At 46.1% G+C, this 18,492-nt stretch overlaps 1 protein-coding gene across 4 annotated transcripts in view; it reads right to left on the bottom strand.

Annotated features, from left to right (window-relative positions):
- Nucleotides 1-9,681: 9,681 nt before the first annotated feature.
- The window catches only part of Zfp1 (ZFP1 zinc finger protein), a 38,897-nt gene continuing 30,086 nt past the window's right edge, over nt 9,682-18,492 (bottom strand). For 2 of the 4 annotated variants that reach the window (XM_021170678.3, XM_029480635.2), the window contains exons 3-4: nt 14,822-14,948; nt 9,682-11,514 (exon numbers count right to left, since the gene is read on the bottom strand). In XM_021170678.3, coding sequence (XP_021026337.1) covers nt 10,445-11,514; nt 14,822-14,948 — 1,197 coding nt within the window. In that variant the 3' untranslated portion in view covers nt 9,682-10,444. Of the gene's footprint in view, nt 11,515-14,821; nt 14,966-18,492 lie in introns of all 4 variants that reach the window. The other 2 variants (XM_029480636.2, XM_029480639.2) reach the window with 2 other exon arrangements.

Consider the following 18,492-nt stretch of genomic DNA (forward strand, 5'->3'; position numbering starts at 1 on the left):
ACCTGTGAGAGATTTTCTGCTTCTCCATTCTAGTCTGGACCTTTGAGGTAGGAAGGCACACACCTCTCTTCTATTTAGATCTTTTTGTTTGTTTGGTTGGTTGGTTTTTTGTTTTCCAAGACAGGTTTTCTCTGTATAGCCCTGGCTGTCCGAGAACTCACTCTGTAGACCAGGCTGGCCTCGAACTCAGAAATCCTTCTGCCTCTGCCTCCCAAGTGCTGCTGGGATTAAAGGCATGCCCCACCACTTCCCAGCGCCCTGCTGGATTCTTTAATGGCTTTTATTACTTGATCACTAATATCTTTTGTTTACTAGGCTTATTTTTGCCTGTTTTGAATCTTGCCCACGTCCACCAATGTTCCTACTTCTAACACAATCTGTATTCCCAATGAGTGGGTTTTCTTTTCAAGTATTTTCTCATTATAACTCTACTAGAGCAGAGGGAAGGGAGCCAAGTCTCAAGATGAGGCAGACGGAAGTGGTGGGTGAGCCTGTGGAAGAGCCCCCACAGGCCCGAGCACCAGGGAAACACTTCGTCTTTTCGTGACATCCAGAGGGGACTTGGAGGAACAGGATGGGAATCAGGGGGTGTCCTTCCCATTGTCCCTGGCTCCTCACTTGCACCTGACCCCTGTACTCTGAGGAGTGAAGAAGCTGTTTGAGGTGGGCCTGGGGCCGGCACCTCCTACCCAAGGTGTCAGAGTGAGGAGAAACAGCAGGTTCAGGCCCTTTCCTCCCCATTTGATCTTCCCACAGCCCAGCCTCAGCCTCAGCCACTGGCCACAGCCCTGACCACAGCTCCTGGTTCAAATCGGCTTCCTCTCCATTGTCTCTGGGTCGTTCTGGGTGAGGCAGCCAGAGTTATACTAGCCCAGCCTGCTGGTAAGCATGGCTGGGGTCCCTTCTGCATTTCTCAAAGTTCTTCACAATACTTTTTCTCTTCCCTGTAGAATATTAGATGTTTTGATGGTATGGCGTTGAGGCGAAGGCTGCCCGGACAACTTAGTCACTCAGGGCATGAAACATCCTTGGTTTGGGGTAGAATTTGAGAAAAGTAAAACAAAAGGAGAAAGGCCAAGCAGAGAAGAAGCAAGACTTGAAATAAGGCACCTCAAAGATCACAACCAGGCCAGGTGTAAGGTGTAATTAATATAAAAATAGAACAGCAGACACGAACCTAGGTCCTTTTCTCTCCAGGCAAGGTCCTTCTGGCGGAGGCTGAACACAGCAGTTCTGAGATAGGGTTGCCACCTGGTGGTCAGTATGAAAACTGCAGTCATTTTCTAACCCAGCTCTGTACTTTATCAAGAAATAGGTGACCTGCAGGGCGGTGGTGGCGCACGCCTTTAATCCCAGCACTGGGGAGGCAGAGGCAGAAGGATTTCTGAGTTCGAGGCCAGCCTGGTCTACAAAGTGAGTTCCAAGACAGCCAGGGCTACACAGGCTAAACCCTGTCTGGAAAAAAACAAAAGAAAAAAAAAAAAGAAATAGGTGACCTAATTTTAATAATGTATTTACTCCAATATACTCTAATATTATCATTTCAACATTAACCCATTTGAATTTATTTTGAAATTATGAATTTGATAGTTTGCATGAGAATTCTTTGACCCTGAGTATAAGTTGTATCTCTAACACATCTATCTCTATTTACCTGCTAACTTCTCATCAAATACACTTGCTCTGTCCTTAACTATTACAAAACTTACACTTGGAAGGCAGACTTGGGGTGGTTGTGGTGTCTCATGTATGAATCCCAGCACTACAGAGGCTGAGAAGGGTGAGGGGAGTGGGGTTTAGTTGGGCCCAGATTACCCTGTGTTCAAGGGTAACCTGGGGCTGGAGAGACCTTGCCTGCTCAGAGCACTGTGCCCTTCCACCAGACCTGAGCACCCACATGGGGACTCACAACTGTCTGTAATTCTGGTTCCAGGAGACGTGGTGCCCTATTCTGAAGTCAAGACTAGCATGAGGTATGTAGGCTGGAGTTACAACATGAACCTGTCTCAAAACAGAAAAACAACAACTCAAGGAAAAGAAAAAACAGACTCATATTCTCAAATTCATCCAAATAGACTTAACAACTCGGGGGGAGAAAATACTGGCTACCATGTGCACACCTGCGGAATTTTGTGTGTTCGAGATCAGCCTGGTCTAAACAGTAAGTTCCAGGACAGCCAGGGCTAGAGAGAGAGAGAGACCCCGTCTCAAAAACAAAACAAAACAAAAACCAAACAAGCCAATTAGAGGCTGCTGTGACTGGCCTGCCTGTTTCCAATCAGCCCATGCTAATCAGGCCTCGCTTCTCATCCCCATTCAGGTGACCTTGCTTTCTACCAGCTGAAAAGATATAAACCGAGCAGTCAAGCCTTATCCAGGTAGCGTCTGCGCTCACCCAGGGTATGTTACAACAGCGGCTCCCGTACAAGTACTGCAGGAGGTGGAGCTAGCTGTGTTTTGCGGGTGGCAGAGAGCCTTCCGCGGGCCATTCTTTTTAAGAGAATACTCAGCTGAAGGGCCTGGTCTTGGGCAAGGTCCCACCTCCCTCCTCTGCCGTCAGTGTCCAGCAATTAGTTTGTGAGAACTCAAGGACCCTGGTCTCTCAGATTCAACCCCCAGACCATGTTGAAACCTGCTTTGTTTTTCTTTGCCTGTCTGGGTCTCTGTTCCCTCCCTCCCTTCTCCAGCCTGGAGCTTAAGATTTCCCTGGTAAGTTTCCTGCAGGTCTCAGGCTACTGCCTTCGAAACTCCAACCACCATGGCTGCGAGTCTCTGGAGCAAAACCACTCAAGACTACTGTAAGACAGAACTCGGGGCTTGCATGACTGACTGTGTATGTGGCTCCAGGTGCCCTCCCTTTTTGAGGGGGAAGTGCTGGTAGCTTAAGGGGGCACTGAGCTCGTCGGATCTTTTCACTGCTGAATCATGATAGGTTTTATTTTGTTTGCTTTGTTTTTGAGACAGGGTCTCTGCGGTAGAACTCAGAATGGCTTCCTGCCTCAGTTGCTCTTACAGAGGACCCAGGGTCAGGTTTTTGGTGCCCACATGTCAGCTTACAACCATCTGTAACTTCAGTTCCAGGGGCTCTGGCGCCCTCTTCTGACCTGCAAGGGTACTTCATGCAAATGGGGCACAGACTTACTTGCAGTCAACACAACCCTACACATAAAATTTTTAAAAATTAGGAATGAAGTATGTGTGTGGCGGGGGTGAGAGCATAGATGTGTTTGCAGGGGCCTGACAACCTGAATTTGATCTCAGGAGTAAATTCCTGAGTGGTCTTCCCTCCGAATGCTTAGATTACCACACCCAAGACAGGATCCAGACTCAGTGATGTAGACTTCTGGTTTCATGTAGCCTGAAGCCTCAAGCCTTCAGAGTAGTTGGAAGTGTACCCCCCCTTTCCCTATCGGAGGCCACACCCCTTCCCCAGACACCCAAGGACATGCACACCACCTCTGTGTCTGTGTACACTTAGTTCCCAGCTGTCATGGTGATGTTGGAGGATATTCGATCACACCGATGCCTTTAATCCCACCCAGCACTTGGGAGGTAGAAACAGGTGGATCTCTGTGAGTTCAAGGCCAGCCAGGTTAACATAATGAGCTCCAGGCCAAGCCAGGGCTGTACATTAAGACCTTGACTCTTAAAAACAACAAAACCCCAAAACAAAAACAACAAAATGTGCACTTGGGAAATACATGCAAAGGTACAGCGACTTCAAGGTCAGTTTCAATGTCACAGTAAGACCTTGTGTCAACAAAACTCCATGGCACCTCCCATTTGTCCGGGCTGTCCTTCACTATGGCCAGTCCTGGACACTCCCTCTTGTATATAGCATGGGCAGCAGGTCTCCACTCCATTGCAATCTCCTGCCTATAAAGTCTACTCCAAACTAGTGTCCTGGAAAGCAGTGGGGTTACTTATGGGTAGGGGCCCTGCAAAAACTGCTGCTACAGCAGCAGCTGGGGCTCACGAGCAACACAAGCTCTCCAGGCTCCCAGGCCCAGCCCTGGCCTCCAGACTCAGAGGCAACAGGGGATGGGACTAAGCATCACCTCTCAAGTCCTTTCGGTTGTTCTTTTTTAAATCATGTGTATGTGTGCGTGCACATGTGAGTGTAGGAGCCCGCAGAGTCCAGAAGAAGGAACTGAACCCTTGGAGCTGCAGTTAAACGTGCTTGTGAGCCACCTGGCACGTGTGCTGAGAATCAGGGTCCTCTGGAAGAGCAGCAAATGTTCTCACTGCAACCTCTCCAGCCCTGACTTAGCATTTTAGGTGCATATGATTTGTGCACGGGTTTGAAAATCGCTGACTTTCATAAGAACAGGTACTGTATTCCTCAGTGAATTTTTGTGTAATTGTATCAGTGTTTGGAAGAGTGTTGCACTCTCCCATGTACTTGGGATTTGTGTAATTGTATCAGTGTTTGGAAGAGTGTTGCACTCTCCCATGTACTTGGGATTTGTGTAATTGTATCAGTGTTTGAAGAGTGTTGCACTCTCCCATGTACTTGGGATTTATGTAATTGTATCAGTGTTTGAAGAGTGTTGCACTCTCCCATGTACTTGGGATTTATGTAATTGTATCAGTGTTTGAAGAGTGTTGCACTCTCCCATGTACATGGGATTTGTGTAATTGTATCAGTGTTTGGAAGAGTGTTGCACTCTCCCATGTACATGGGATTTGTGTAATTGTATCAGTGTTTGGAAGAGTGTTGCACTCTCCCATGTACATGGGATTTGTGTAATTGTATCAGTGTTTGGAAGAGTGTTGCACTCTCCCTTGTACATGGGATTTGTGTAATTGTATCAGTGTTTGGAAGAGTGTTGCACTCTCCCATGTACTTGGGATTTATGTAATTGTATCAGTGTTTGGAAGAGTGTTGCACTCTCCCATGTACTTGGGATTTGTGTAATTGTATCAGTGTTTGGAAGAGTGTTGCACTCTCCCATGTACTTGGGATTTATGTAATTGTATCAGTGTTTGGAAGAGTGTTGCACTCTCCCATGTACTTGGGATTTGTGTAATTGTATCAGTGTTTGGAAGAGTGTTGCACTCTCCCATGTACTTGGGATTTATGTAATTGTATCAGTGTTTGGAAGAGTGTTGCACTCTCCCTTGTACATGGGATTTGTGTAATTGTATCAGTGTTTGGAAGAGTGTTGCACTCTCCCATGTACTTGGGATTTGTGTAATTGTATCAGTGTTTGGAAGAGTGTTGCACTTTCCCATGTACTTGGGATTTATGTAATTGTATCAGTGTTTGGAAGAGTGTTGCACTCTCCCATGTACTTGGGATTTGTGTAATTGTATCAGTGTTTGGAAGAGTGTTGCACTTTCCCATGTACTTGGGATTTATGTAATTGTATCAGTGTTTGGAAGAGTGTTGCACTCTCCCATGTACATGGGATTTGCTGCCCATGAGTTGGCTTCTTGTTGAACTCTGCAGGCTTGTAAATCTCTTCAGAATGACCCCGCAATCTGCCAGTCTTCCTGTCTGAAAACACCATCTTCAAGTTTACTTTAGATGAATCATGTCTTCCCAGTCTCTGGCTGTGTATTATTCTCATTCTCTTACTTGACATTCATCTTTTAAAAAGAGACTGTGTTGTGTATATAGTTTGGTATTTAAAAAAAAAACCACTTGATTTAATATGGTTCATTTAGATGTATCTCATATATAGGAGATATATATATATATGTCCTACATATGGAAAATAAAAACATATATACCCACTTTGAGACAGGGTCTCACTCTGTAACCAGCCTAGCCTTGCAGAGATCCGCCTGCCTCTGCCTCCCAAGTGCTGAGATTTAAAGATGTGCCCCACCACTGCCCATTTTTGAGGCAAGTTTTTTTAGGTTTACTTCTTTATGTCTATGAGTACACTGTTGCTATCTTCAGACACACCAGTAGAGGGCATCAGATCCCATTACAGATGGTTGTGAGCCACCAGGTGGTTGCTGGGAATTGAACTCAGGACCTCTGGAAGAGCAGCCAGTGCCATTTCTCCAGCCTCCTTGAGGCAAGTTTTTAAGGCTTGGCCAGTGCCTCCAGCTGACATGAGTCTGGCTGGAGTTATGTGTATACTGAAAGACTACGGGCGGTGGGGTGGAAAGGGAAGACAGGCAGCCCTGCTGCCATGGTCCAGGTAAGCTGCTGCTTAACTGGGTGGGGCGCTCTTCCCTAAGAGGCAAACCGGTACTGAGAGTTTGCAGGAAAGGGAGCTCAAGAGAAAGCATGTAAAGGTGGAAGGGTCTGCGATGGGTCAGGACCACAGCTTTCCCTGTGGCCCTCAGGCCCTGGACCACCTTATGAGATCTACCCAACTATTGTAGTGTACAAAACAGCCCAGCAGGAAAGACTTTAGCAATGGGAAGCTGAAAGTCTTTTGGTACTTTAGGCTTTAAAGAATAATGATGCTTTCAAAGAAAATTTTAGGATTCTCCAGGACAATGTGACAGGGGTGGTTTCAGTCAGTGTCCAGAAATGAAGGTATTCCAGACTTTGGGCAAGTACTTACTGAGTGAAGTATGGGGTCCACCAAAGAGGTGACAGGAAGGGCCTTTGAGGACCTAGACTGCTCTGGGCCATCATTCAGGACAGACCTGGTGTTGGAATGTCATAAGAGACTCTGGAGTTTCAGAAAGCCTCAACTCAACTTGCCTTTGGGAGACTCAGCAAGGACCAGAAAAATGGATCAAAAGATATTTGTCATAGAGATCCCATAGGCCACAAGGGGATAAAGCAGGTTGAAGCCTGCTATCAAGAACCAATGAGATAGTCTGGGAACTGGGCGAGACTGGAAAGGAGAGTGATGGTAGAAAAAGGCACTATCAATAAGGGATGTAATTTTGGCCCCTATCACATTTGGAGTCACCTGAGGCCCATTCATAGAAATGGAGAACATGGAGGCTGCACGGTCTCCAGGCCCTGTCAGTCTTCCGTCACTAAACCTCTTTGTTCATCCAGCTCTTTACAGATGAAGAAGAGGGGCCCGCTGAGCGGCTGAGTGTGACATCCTCGGGTGGAGCTGGTCTGCTCTCACAGTGAGAGGGACATTGTTACTTTCAATGTACCTCTACTGTGTAGACTGGACATGGTTCCAGGAGAGGATTGTAGGCATCCTGGTTGACAAGGCTGACAAGCAAAAGAGTCCTCAGATGGAAGGCCAAGTTTGTCCTTTTAGACAGGACTGGGTGACTGTGAGAGCGCTGGGATTTCCTGGGAAGTGCCTGGCACAAGCAGTTGCTGCAGTCATATACAGACAGGACTGGCCAGTCATCTTTCCTCTTGCAGTTGGAGGCTTTGAGATTTGAAAGCTCTCGAATATTAAAGACCTTGAAAGCTGTGTTTAACAAGCAAAGAGAGTGAGCCTTGGGTCCTTAGTTTGGGAAGCTTTGTCTAACATTTGGAGAGGAAGTTTCCTTGGTTTATGAAAGGTACAGCAGGGACAGCTTGCTCCTGCTGTCTGGATGCAGATTCATGTACTTGTGCAGTGTTAACTAGCTAGATTTAAGGAGTACAAGCTTCTTGGAAACTCTGCTGTTTGTGGTTCTCTCCTTTAAGCGGGTCATTATATGGTCTCAACAGAACCTTTCCCCTGTTTCTGATGCCAGTCGTCTGACTGGACCAGTGGGACTCCGTACTAGACATAGCAATGGAGCCTGGCCTGACTGTAACTGGGTTGAGCAGGAACTTCTCAGTTCAGACATGAATAGAACTCTATCGAGCAGACGTGTGTGTGTGTGTGTGTGTGTGTGTGTGTATTTTAGGTCAAAAGTCACAGTGATGCTGATGCTAAGGGACTCTGGTTAGATGGTGGTAGTTTAGCCTGTGTATTTGGGACAGGTCAGAAACAGGGAAGAGGATATGTACCCAGATGGTGTTGACATCCTCATTAGCCACGTGTAAAGGGGAAGGATGTTTTTCTGAGAGAGGGTATGGCTTTTTAATGCTCTCTGGGTTCTGGATGAAGTTCTGGAGCGAGTGTGTGAGGGAGACTACATAGCAACATGTTCTTTTTTTTTTTTTTTTTTTTTTTTGGTTTTTCGAGACAGGGTTTTTCTGTGTAGCCTTGGCTGTCCTGGAACTCACTTTGTAGACCAGGCTGGCCTCGAACTCAGAAATCCGCCTGCCTCTGCCTCCCAAGTGCTGGGATTAAAGGCGTGCGCCACCACGCCCGGCAACATGTTCTTTTTCCACTGTTTTGATAAATGCCACAACCAAATGCACTTGAGGTTTATCTCGCTTATACTGCCTGTTCACAACCTACCATTGAGGGAAATCAGAGCAGGAGCTTATGCAGGAACCTGGAGGTAGGAAGAGCTGCAGAAACTACAAGTCTAGTGGCTTGTTCTCCCTCTGGCTTGCTGCGTCTCTTTCTACAGCTTTGACACACCTAGGGAGAGCGCCACCCACAGTGGACTGAGACTCTTTCGGAAACAAGACATTAAGAAAATGTCAGCCGGGCGGTGGTGGCACACCCCTTTAATCCCAGCACTTGGGAGGCAGAAGCAGAGGCAGAGGCAGGTGGATTTCTGAGTTCAAGTCCAGCCTGGTCTACAAAATGAGTTCCAGGACAGCCAGGGCTGTACAGAGAAATCCTGTCTCGAAAAACCAGAAAAATAAAATAAATAAAAAAAATAAAATCCAAGCCAGGTGTGGTGGTGGCACATGCCTTTAATCCCAGCACTCAGGAGGCAGAGGCAGGTGGATTTCTGAGTTCAAGGCCAGCCTAGCCTACAGAGTGAGTTCTAGGTCAGCCAGGACTATACAGAGAAACCCTGTCTCGAAAAATCATTTAAAAAAAAAAAAAAGCTGAACTTGTGATGTGAAACTGAGCTTCAAATCACCATCTTTCAGTTATGGAAAAACATGGTTTGTTTTTAAACAGGGTTTTACTATGTAGACCAGACTTAGATCTGCCGGCCTTTGCCTCCCGCGTGTTGGGATTAAAGGTGTGCACCACTATATGGAGACCACTCAAGTCTAATGTATTGTGGCGGTTTGAATGAGAACGGCTCTTATAAGTTCATGTGTTTGAGTACTTGTCTCCAGTTGATGGAGCTGTTTGGTAAGGATGAGGCATGTCACTGGGGGTGGGCTTTGAACTTCCAAAAGCCCACACCACACCTAGTTAGCTTATTCTCTTGTGCTTGGGTCTCAAGATGTGAGCGTTAGGCTAATAATACTCCATCTCATGGCTGCCTGCAGCCATCCTCCCCCTACGCAGCCCCGATAATAGTCATGGTCTCTAACCCTATGGAACTGTGAGCCTCAAGTCTTGTGAACACAAAAAGACAAGGTGACAGCTAATGCTGAGGCAGGTTCCAAGGGCAGAATTACCTCCTTTAAAAAAGCAATGAAGCGCCGGGCAGTGGTGGTGCATGCCTTTAATCCCAGCACTCAGGAGGCAGAGGCAGGTGAATTTCTGAGTTCGAGGCCAGCCTGGTCTACAGAGTGAGTTCCAGGACAGCCAGGGCTACACAGAAAAACCCTGTCTCGAAAAACAAAACAAAAGAGTCTCTTTAGTGACCAGGCAGCTCAATAGTGATGGCCACACTGACACGGATGCGGCCAGCTGGAGAGAGAAAAGGGCTGCGTGCTACTTTAAGGTCCGTCACGGTTTTCCTTTGGATGCGCTGGGTGGGAAAGATACTGAGACACACATGATGTTGAGTTTGGAAACCGTTTGCTGTGATGCAATTATCATAGGTGAGAATTTTAGATTTCCAGTAGCAATTAAACTTACATAAACAGATTTAAAACAATTTGTTTTTTTTGTGGTATATCCTTACATAAAAATTTCTAAGGTACTGTCTATATATGCTTCATATTTCCTCTTAGAATATTCAAGTCATTCAAGATTTTTTAAAATGCACTGAGGACTGCAGATATAGATCAGTGGTTTTAAAGAAAGCATCCATCTTGTCTGGCACAGATAAGACCCCAGATTTGATCCCCAGAAGCACAAAAAGCCAAAAACACTCATGGAAACAGAGCTGGGTGTGTCTATTTACAATTGATTTGGATATATACGTACTGAGATACATACATATATTTGGATATGTACTCTTTAGCTGGATATTATAACTTTCAGTATAATTTTTTTAAAAAAATCATTTATTTTATATGAGTACACTGTCTCTCTCTTCAGACACACCAGAAGGTGGCCTCGGATCCCATTACAGATGGTTGTGAGCCGTCATGTGGTTGTTGGGAATTGAACTCAGGATCCCTGGAAATGCTCTTAACCGCTGAGCCATCTCTCCAGCCCTCAGTATAATATTCTTAGGTATCTTTTTTTAAAGTTTTTGAGATCGATTACATCTCAATAGTATTTCCCAAGTTCCTTCAGCATCTTCACGAGGGCTTCCCCCCTCACTGAAGAATTCTGGCCTGACAGGTTTTCTGCAGCAGTCTGCCTGAGCCTCAGGACTATGCCATGTGAACCCTCTGGTGGACGCTGAGACGAGACTTCCTGCTGAAGGCTTTCCCACACTCCGCACACTCGTAGGGTTTCTCTCCCGTGTGGATTCTCAGGTGCAGCCTCAGCGTTGACCTCTGGCTGAAGGTCTTGCCACACTCGGTGCACTCGTAGGGCTTCTCCCCAGTGTGAGTCCTCCTGTGGATGATGAGCTGCGAGTTCTGGATGAAGGACTTCCCGCACTCGCTGCACTCGTAGCGTTTCTCCCCTGTGTGAATCTTCTGATGTATGATGAGGTTTGATTTCTTAAAGAAGGTTTTTGCGCATTCGTTACACTCGTAGGGCCGCTCTCCTGTGTGAATCCTCTGGTGTGTGGTCAGTTCAAACTTCTGAGCGAATGTCTTCCCACACTCACTGCATCCATATGGCTTCTTCTCCATGTGCGCTCTCTGGTGCACGATGAGGTTTGACTGGTGGGTAAAGGCCTTCCCACACTCGGGACATTCAAAGGGCTTCTCTCCGGTATGAATTCTCTGATGTTTGATGAGGTTGGCCTTATGGGAGAAGGTTTTCTGGCACACATCACACTCATAGGGCTTCTCGCCCGTGTGGATCCGCTTGTGGCTAACGAGCAGCGACTTGAAGGAGAAGGTCTTGTCACAGTAGTTACAGACAAAAGGCTGAACCAAGCTCTTAATTTTCTGATGTTTAAAGATGGCATCCTTATGGCTGAGAGCCCTTCCATTTCCATTATATTCTGAGTATTCCAGTCCAGCGTGGGGTTTCTCTTGCTTCAGGTACAGAAGTGGTTCCCCAAATCCACCACACCCATTTCCTTTCTTCCTTACACAGCTTCTACTGCTAAGTAAGTCTGAATTGTACTTCAAAGTTTTTTCATATAAATCATACTTATAGGGAACTTGTCTTAGTGAAACAAAGTCTGTGTTCAGAGTTAATGTTTTTCCAGAAAGGCTGCCTCTTTCTTCAGTTGGTGGTTGGCTCTTGATGGCTGTAAGTGACCCCGCCTGCCTCTGCAGGTCTCTGGGGTCCTTCTCCACCTCGTCATCAGCCTTCCACACTTCTAGGACAAAGCACAATGAAAGGTTCTTAAGCTCTCTCTGTTAGAGTGGGAAATCCCCACAAGTGTGCCCACCACAAAAACCCCTACTGTGAGCCTTCCTCTTCTCTTAAGCTCTGCTGTGTGTGTTTCCCGAGGACAAAATGACCTTAAAGTGGGCAAAAAAAAGCTGGGTAGTGGTGGTGCACACCTTTAATCCCAGGACTCAGGAGGCAGAGGCAGGCAGATCTCTCTGAGTTCAAGGCCAGCCTGGTCTTCACATCATGTTCCAGAACAGTCAGTCAGGGCTTCACAGTGAAACCCTGTCTGGAAAAAACTAACCAATGAAACAAAAAACTGGGCAACAACCCACCCCCCCCCAAAAAAAAACAAAACAAAAAAAACAAACAAAGGTGAAAGCTTCCAGCTCATGCCTATAATCCTAACACTCAGGACGCCTAAGTTTAAACCCAGTCTGGACTACACAGAGAGATCCTGTCTCTTCATCCCTGGGGTCACAATCAAAAATAAACTTGAGTGTAAGCTGACATAAGAAAACTAGTGGTTTCAGGGATGAAGATTATCCAGTACTCTTAAGGACAACAAACAGCTAGCCTAGAAACCAAGAAAACTGTAGGCAACACTGAGTGACCAGGCCTGGGGAGGACAGAGGATAGGGACTGACACTTCATCCTATCTAACAGTGACCCTGGTGTCCGTCTTCTCTGTGCATCTCCATTATTCCCCCCCCCTTTTTTTTTTTGTTTTTTTTTGAGACAGGGTTTCTCTGTGTAGCCCTGGCTGTCCTGGAACTCACTTTGTAGACCAGGGTGACCTTGAACTCAGAAATTCACCTGCCTCTGCCTCCCGAGTGCTGGGATTAAAGGCGTGCGCCACCATGCCTAGCCTATTCTTCCCCCTTTTGAGACTGGGTTTCAGTATGTAGACCAGGCTGGCCTAAAATTCCCAGCAATACTCTTTATTACAGACATTTAACTACTGACCCCCAAATAACTTTTTTTTCAATATATGTGGGTATTTCATTTGTCTATATGTATGGCTGTGCACCATGTGTGCCTAACACCCACAGAGGCTAGGGAGAAGGTGCCAGATTCCCTGGAACTGAAGTTACAGGTGGCTGTGAACCATGATATGGGCGCTGGAAACTGAACCCAGGTCCTCTAGAAGAGCAGCAAGTAAGCACTCTTTTTTGATTTTTCTTCTGGATTCTCTATAGCTTTGGCTGTCCTGGAACTCACTCTGTAGACCATGGAAGCCTCAACCTCACAGAGACCTGCCACCACTTCCCAGCTGCAGTAAGTACACTTAACCACGGAGCCACCTCTCCAGTTCTGACTTTTAAATCTTTTTGATTCAGGGTCTGCTAAGGAATCAATCCAGTCTAGGACTTCGTGTATGCTAGGCAAGCATTCTACCAACTGAACCACACCTCTTACATCAAAATAACTTAAAACAATAACGGGCAGGCATTACGGTCCACACCTGTAATCCCAGCACAACTTTAATCCAGGCAGGTGGATCTCTACAAGTTTGAGGCTAGCACGGTCTACACAGTGAGTCCAGGCCAGTCAGGGATACACAGCCAGACTCTGTCTCCAAAAAGAAACAAAACATGGGGAGAGAAGAGAGATCAGAAGACTCTACAGAGTCAGGTCTCTCTCTGACTTTTCCATGGGTTCTGGGGTTCTACTCAAGTCATGATGTTTTTTATGGCAAGGGCCCTTTATCCATTGTGCCATCTCACTAGCCCCCAAATAACTCAAAACCTTTCCTTTTCTCATGTGGTGTTCAAGTCTCTGAAGACACCTCTCAAGTAGACAGCAAGATCTTTGAGTTAGCTAGGCAGGGTGGCACACACCTTTAATTCCAGACTTGGGAAAGAAACACAGGCAGATCTCTGTGAGTTTGAGATCTACACAGTGAGTTCCAGGACAGCCAACACTATGTAGAGAGACTGTCTCACATACCAACAATAACGATCCCCGAGTTCACTGTATTGAAAATGGAAAGTCTGTCCTTATGACACAATCGTATGCTGGGTTTACAGCTTTTCTTACACCAAGGCTGCTGAGCATGGCTGCATTTTTATCCTTCTACTGTGGCCCTACTTTACCTGAGCAGATTTAAGAGTTTGTACTCTGCCTTGGTCTAGACCTTTAAAAGCCCTGATGTGCCGGGCGTGGTGGCGCACACCTTTAATCCCAGCACTCGGGAGGCAGAGGCAGGCGGATTTCTGAGTTCGAGGTCAGCCTGGTCTACAAAGTGAGTTCCAGGACAGCCAGGGCTACACAGAGAAACCCTGTCTCGAAAAACCCAAAAAAAAAAAAAAAAAAAAAAAAGCCCTGATGTATACTAGCTACTCCTTAGGATCCTGCTGCTGTCTAAAACCATGTCATTTTTGTATTGAAAACTCTGTGCCCATTCCTGCGGGTTAAATACAAGGTCATCATTCTGGTAAACTGAGAACATAATACTAAAACTCCCAGTACTAATGTGTTAGGCAAGCACTGATAAATCTGGAGAGATGAGTATCTGGAAGTGTGCCAGGGATCAAAAATACAGGCCATCCTGAGCTCTTAGTCATCTCTAAAGGTTTTTGGAATTGAAAAATAGTTCCAGGGCTGAAGAGATGGCTCAGCAGTTAAGAGCACTGACTGCTCTTCCAGAGGGTCTGAGTTCTATTCCCAGCAACCACATGGTGACTCACAACCATCTGTAATGGGATCTGACGCCCTCTTCTGGTGTGTCTGAAGACAACTACAGTGTACATACATACATACAAATAAATCTTTGAAAGAAAGAAAAGAAAAGAAAAGGAAAGAAAAGAAAAGAAAAGAAAGTTCCAAAGGAGGCTGGAAATGTAGCTCTGTTAGCAAAGTGCTTAGCTACCATACCTAAAATGCCCTGGGCTCCGTCCCCAGCACCACATAAAACCAGGAATAGCAGTGCATGTCTGTGATTGCTTGGGAGTCCAGTTGGGAGGACCGGGAACCCTACACTCGGCTTACATACAGAGTTCCAGGCTAGGCTGGGCCAGATGAATCCTTCCACAGCGTGCATCTTTTGCGCAGCACTGGGGCAGGAGGGTTAGAGGCCAATGATCTCTGAGTTCAAGACCAGCTAGGGCCACATAAATGAGATCCTGCCTTAAAAACAAACAAAATCCTGTAAACCTCAAATGTACTCAAACTGTTCAAAGCCTCAGATATCACATCTGCCATTTTCCTCCTGTAGCTCCCTTGGAGAATTCTGAACTGACCATTCTAACTACACTGTCTACAACTCCTATCGTCCCCAAAGCTGTCCTTACCCACTGAAAGTAAGTTGCTGTAGTTCTCCAGCATTACATCCATGTACAGAATCCTCTGCGAGGGGTCCAGTTGCTCCCACTCCTCCTGGGTGAAGTCCACAGTTACATCAGTGAATGAAACGGATCCCTGAAATGACACATTTCCTTCGAAAGTGATTAGCTTTGGGAGATGGAAAGGACACAGGGAAAGTTACTCTGGCCATGTTCACAGTCCCAACTGTGCTGCTTGTCGAAGCTCTCAACGGTGAGGACATTACTTAGGACAGGTGTGGTAGTACACACCTTGAATCCCAGCACTTGGGAGGTAAAGGCAGGGGGATCTAGCTGAGTTTGAGGCCAGTCTGGTCTACATAACAAATTTCAATCTAGTCAGGGATCAAAACTAAAAGCTAGAAAGAGACAAATCCACACTGATGCAGAGGCCTACATCAAATGACAAAGGAAAATGTTGTGGTGATCCCAAACCATAATTATTTTGTTGCTATGTCACAACTGTAATTTTGCTACTGGTATAAAATCTAAGTACCTGTTGTGGGACCCACAAAAGGGGTTGAGACCCACAGGTTGAGAACCACTGCCATCAAATGACCCAGTCTTAAAAAAACAAGGAAAAAGCAGCAATAAAACAATAATTCAAAAAAGGAGAGCCAAGGGAAGTGTCCAGGGAGAGTTTGCAAAACAGCAGCTACTCTAGTGACACCAGGCTGGTCTAGTATGGTTGGGAGGAATTTGAAAGCAGGCATTTTAAGGCCTAGCATCAAGATCTTCGATGCCACTGCACCAGATTTTAACTCAGCCTATGTGCGGATTCTTTTTTTTTTTTTTTTTTTTGGTTTTTCAAGACAAGGTTTCTCTGTATAGTCCTGGCTGATCCTGGAACTCACTTTGTAGACCAGGCTGGCCTCAAACTCAGAAATCTGCCTGCTTCTGCCTCCCAAGTGCTGGGATTAAAGGCGTGCGCCACCACCGCCCGGCTCTATGTGCGGATTCTTACATGTACTTGCTCTGGTCTGTCCTGGACACGTGCTAAGGACATTTCTCTCCTCCTCCCACACCAAGATGCCTTGGGTCAGGTAAGGATACTCCATCCATCTAACTGATCTGCCTGCTTTTAACCAACTCCCGAGAGCTGGGAGTCAAGTGGTAGAGCCAGAAGCAGAAGATAGAGAGCATCTGCTCCATCAATCAGTGCTGTCAAACACTGAGCACTAGATGCACACTTTGACCCAGCCCGACACACCAGAAGCATTGAGCCCTGTGCTTCCTATCCTGCTCATGACCTTGCCAGTGAGTTTCTAAGTGAGGGCTCTGTGAGCATTCGGGAAAGCTACAACTAGACTATGAGCCACGGCTTAGGTAAGTATTGCTGTCTGCCAGTAAGACTACCCCTTATACTGCCACCAGCTAATGCAATCTGAATACAAAGGGCCAATGAGACGGTTAAAATGTAACTTAAGAAAAACCCAACTCCCCAAGAAGGGCTCAACTGAGCTGGCATCGCAGGGAGCTGGCAGCTCACTTCTTAACCCAGGTATGCACAAGCGCTCACACTACATACTGTTTCTTTTCTGGGTTTGGGGTGGGGGTACTAGGGGTCAAGCCCAAGGCCTCGAGGATGCAAGGCCTTGATGATGATGGAAGAACCAACTCCTGAAAGCCAAAGCTCAGATGCTGTAGCAGCACACACAAAACGGGTTTTAAGACCGTCTCCTTATTTATGTAGCAGTACCTGGAGCTGAATTTACAGAGGCTGCCTGCCTCTGCCTCCTGAGCTGCTGGGCTGAGGGTGTGGACACCATGCCCCTTACAACATTGATGAGAATGACAGAGTTTTATGCTCTAATAAATCCAAAAGATGTCATTTACTCTGCTGGTGCACACCTATAATCCCAGAACTTGAGAAGCGGAGGTAGTACCATGATTTCAAGGCAAGCCCCAACTACATAGTTTCCATGTCAACACCAGCTATACAGCAGGATTCTCTCCCCCTCACCTCCACAATAATACTAAACAAAACAAACCCAGCCAGGTGGTGGTGCATGTCTTTAATCCCAGCACAAGAGAGGCAGAGGTAGGAGGATCTTGAGTTCAAGGCCAGCCTGGTCTATGAGAGTAGAGAATTCCATGATAGCCAGGGCTATCTAGAAACAAACATACAAACAAACCCAAAAAACAAAACCAAAGTTAACCCCCTGAGTAATCAACCCCCCCCCCCAAGTACAGGACAGACTAAGAACATCTTTGAAAAACACTTATCTGACAGAGCTGAGAGATGGTTCAGTGGTTAAGAGCACTGGCTACTCTTTCACAGGACCCCAGTGGATTCTCAGAACCACTTGGCAACTGACCACTGTAACCCCAGTCCCAGGGGGTCAGATACCCTCTTCTGGGCTCCAATACACCAGGTGCATATGTGGTGCACAGACACATGGCAATGCAATATTCTGAGAATATCTTACATTCTAAGAGACTGGATCTTCACAGCTAATATATTTTAAGACTGTCCGTGTTACTGTACCCTCCAACTTTATTTAGCCTGCCTTTAAGAGAACAATGGAATAACAAACATTAGATGCCTTGGGTGTACTAAGTCATCAACTTTTACAACCTGAGCTAATCATAGCCCTAATCTTAGGTATTTTAAATGCCCCTGACCCCGGGCAATGCATGTGCACCATCTGCCGAAAGCAGCAAATACTTCCTAAAACCCACCATAATGTTAAATAAATCTCTAGTTAATGTGCTGTCAGCTGGAATCAGCTGAATTCAAGGACTGAATCCCTTGTAAAACTTAGATTTCAGTAAAGTACCCCACGGCCATGTAGTGCTTTCTGGGCTGCCCAATAGAGACAGAGCAAACCCTTTGCTAGGGACAGACCACTCCCACACATAAGACACATACTGCACATACAGACTCTACTTACATAACACACACACAGAGGGACAGACAGACAAGATTCCCAAGGCAGTCTTCAGGCAGGCAGAGAGAATTCCCACCTGCACTCACTCTTGCTACATAACTCCAAGGGGACGTGCTTTTACTTTTTTTTGCGTGACATAACGCATTATTGTAACTCAGTTAATCACGAATGCCCTTCACTAATCCTAGAAGGTGCAAAATGGTAAAAGGGGCACCAGCACATTTGATAAACTTTGTTGTTGCCCCTTTCCTTGTGCCAGGCCTTAGGGTTGGGGATGTTGCTGCTCAGTTGGATGAATTGAATGCAAGTTGACCAGGCCTGAGTCTAATCAGGCCCCCAAGCAGAAGCAGCAGGTGGCAGCACTGAGTCACCAAAGACAAGGTGATTTTAGTTATAATGGGAAGCACAGACATAGCAATGTCCATAATGGTCTAATCTGTGGTGAATTTGATAATGGCATAACTCTCATGGACCTTTGGTGCTAGATAATCAACCATGGTACTTCTGGCATGAAATGGTAAGAAGCCTACTGCATTTTTTTTTTTTAAATCAGCTGTACAAATGGAAAATCTCTTAACAAATGAAAGAAAGGCTACACTGGATCATGCCAAAAGGGGATCTCTGCCGTGAACTGATTCCCATACTTGAGCCAGTTTGCAGACCCAGAAGTCCATGGATGAAGGACCTTAATAAAATGCCTAAAAATGTTACTCTTAGCCTTTCTCCAGTCGTTCCCCAGAGGGACCTATG

Source organism: Mus caroli, unplaced genomic scaffold, assembly GCF_978045245.1.
Source record: "Mus caroli unplaced genomic scaffold, Mus_caroli_1 scaffold_10, whole genome shotgun sequence".
In the NCBI taxonomy this organism is placed as follows: Eukaryota; Metazoa; Chordata; class Mammalia; order Rodentia; family Muridae; genus Mus; species Mus caroli.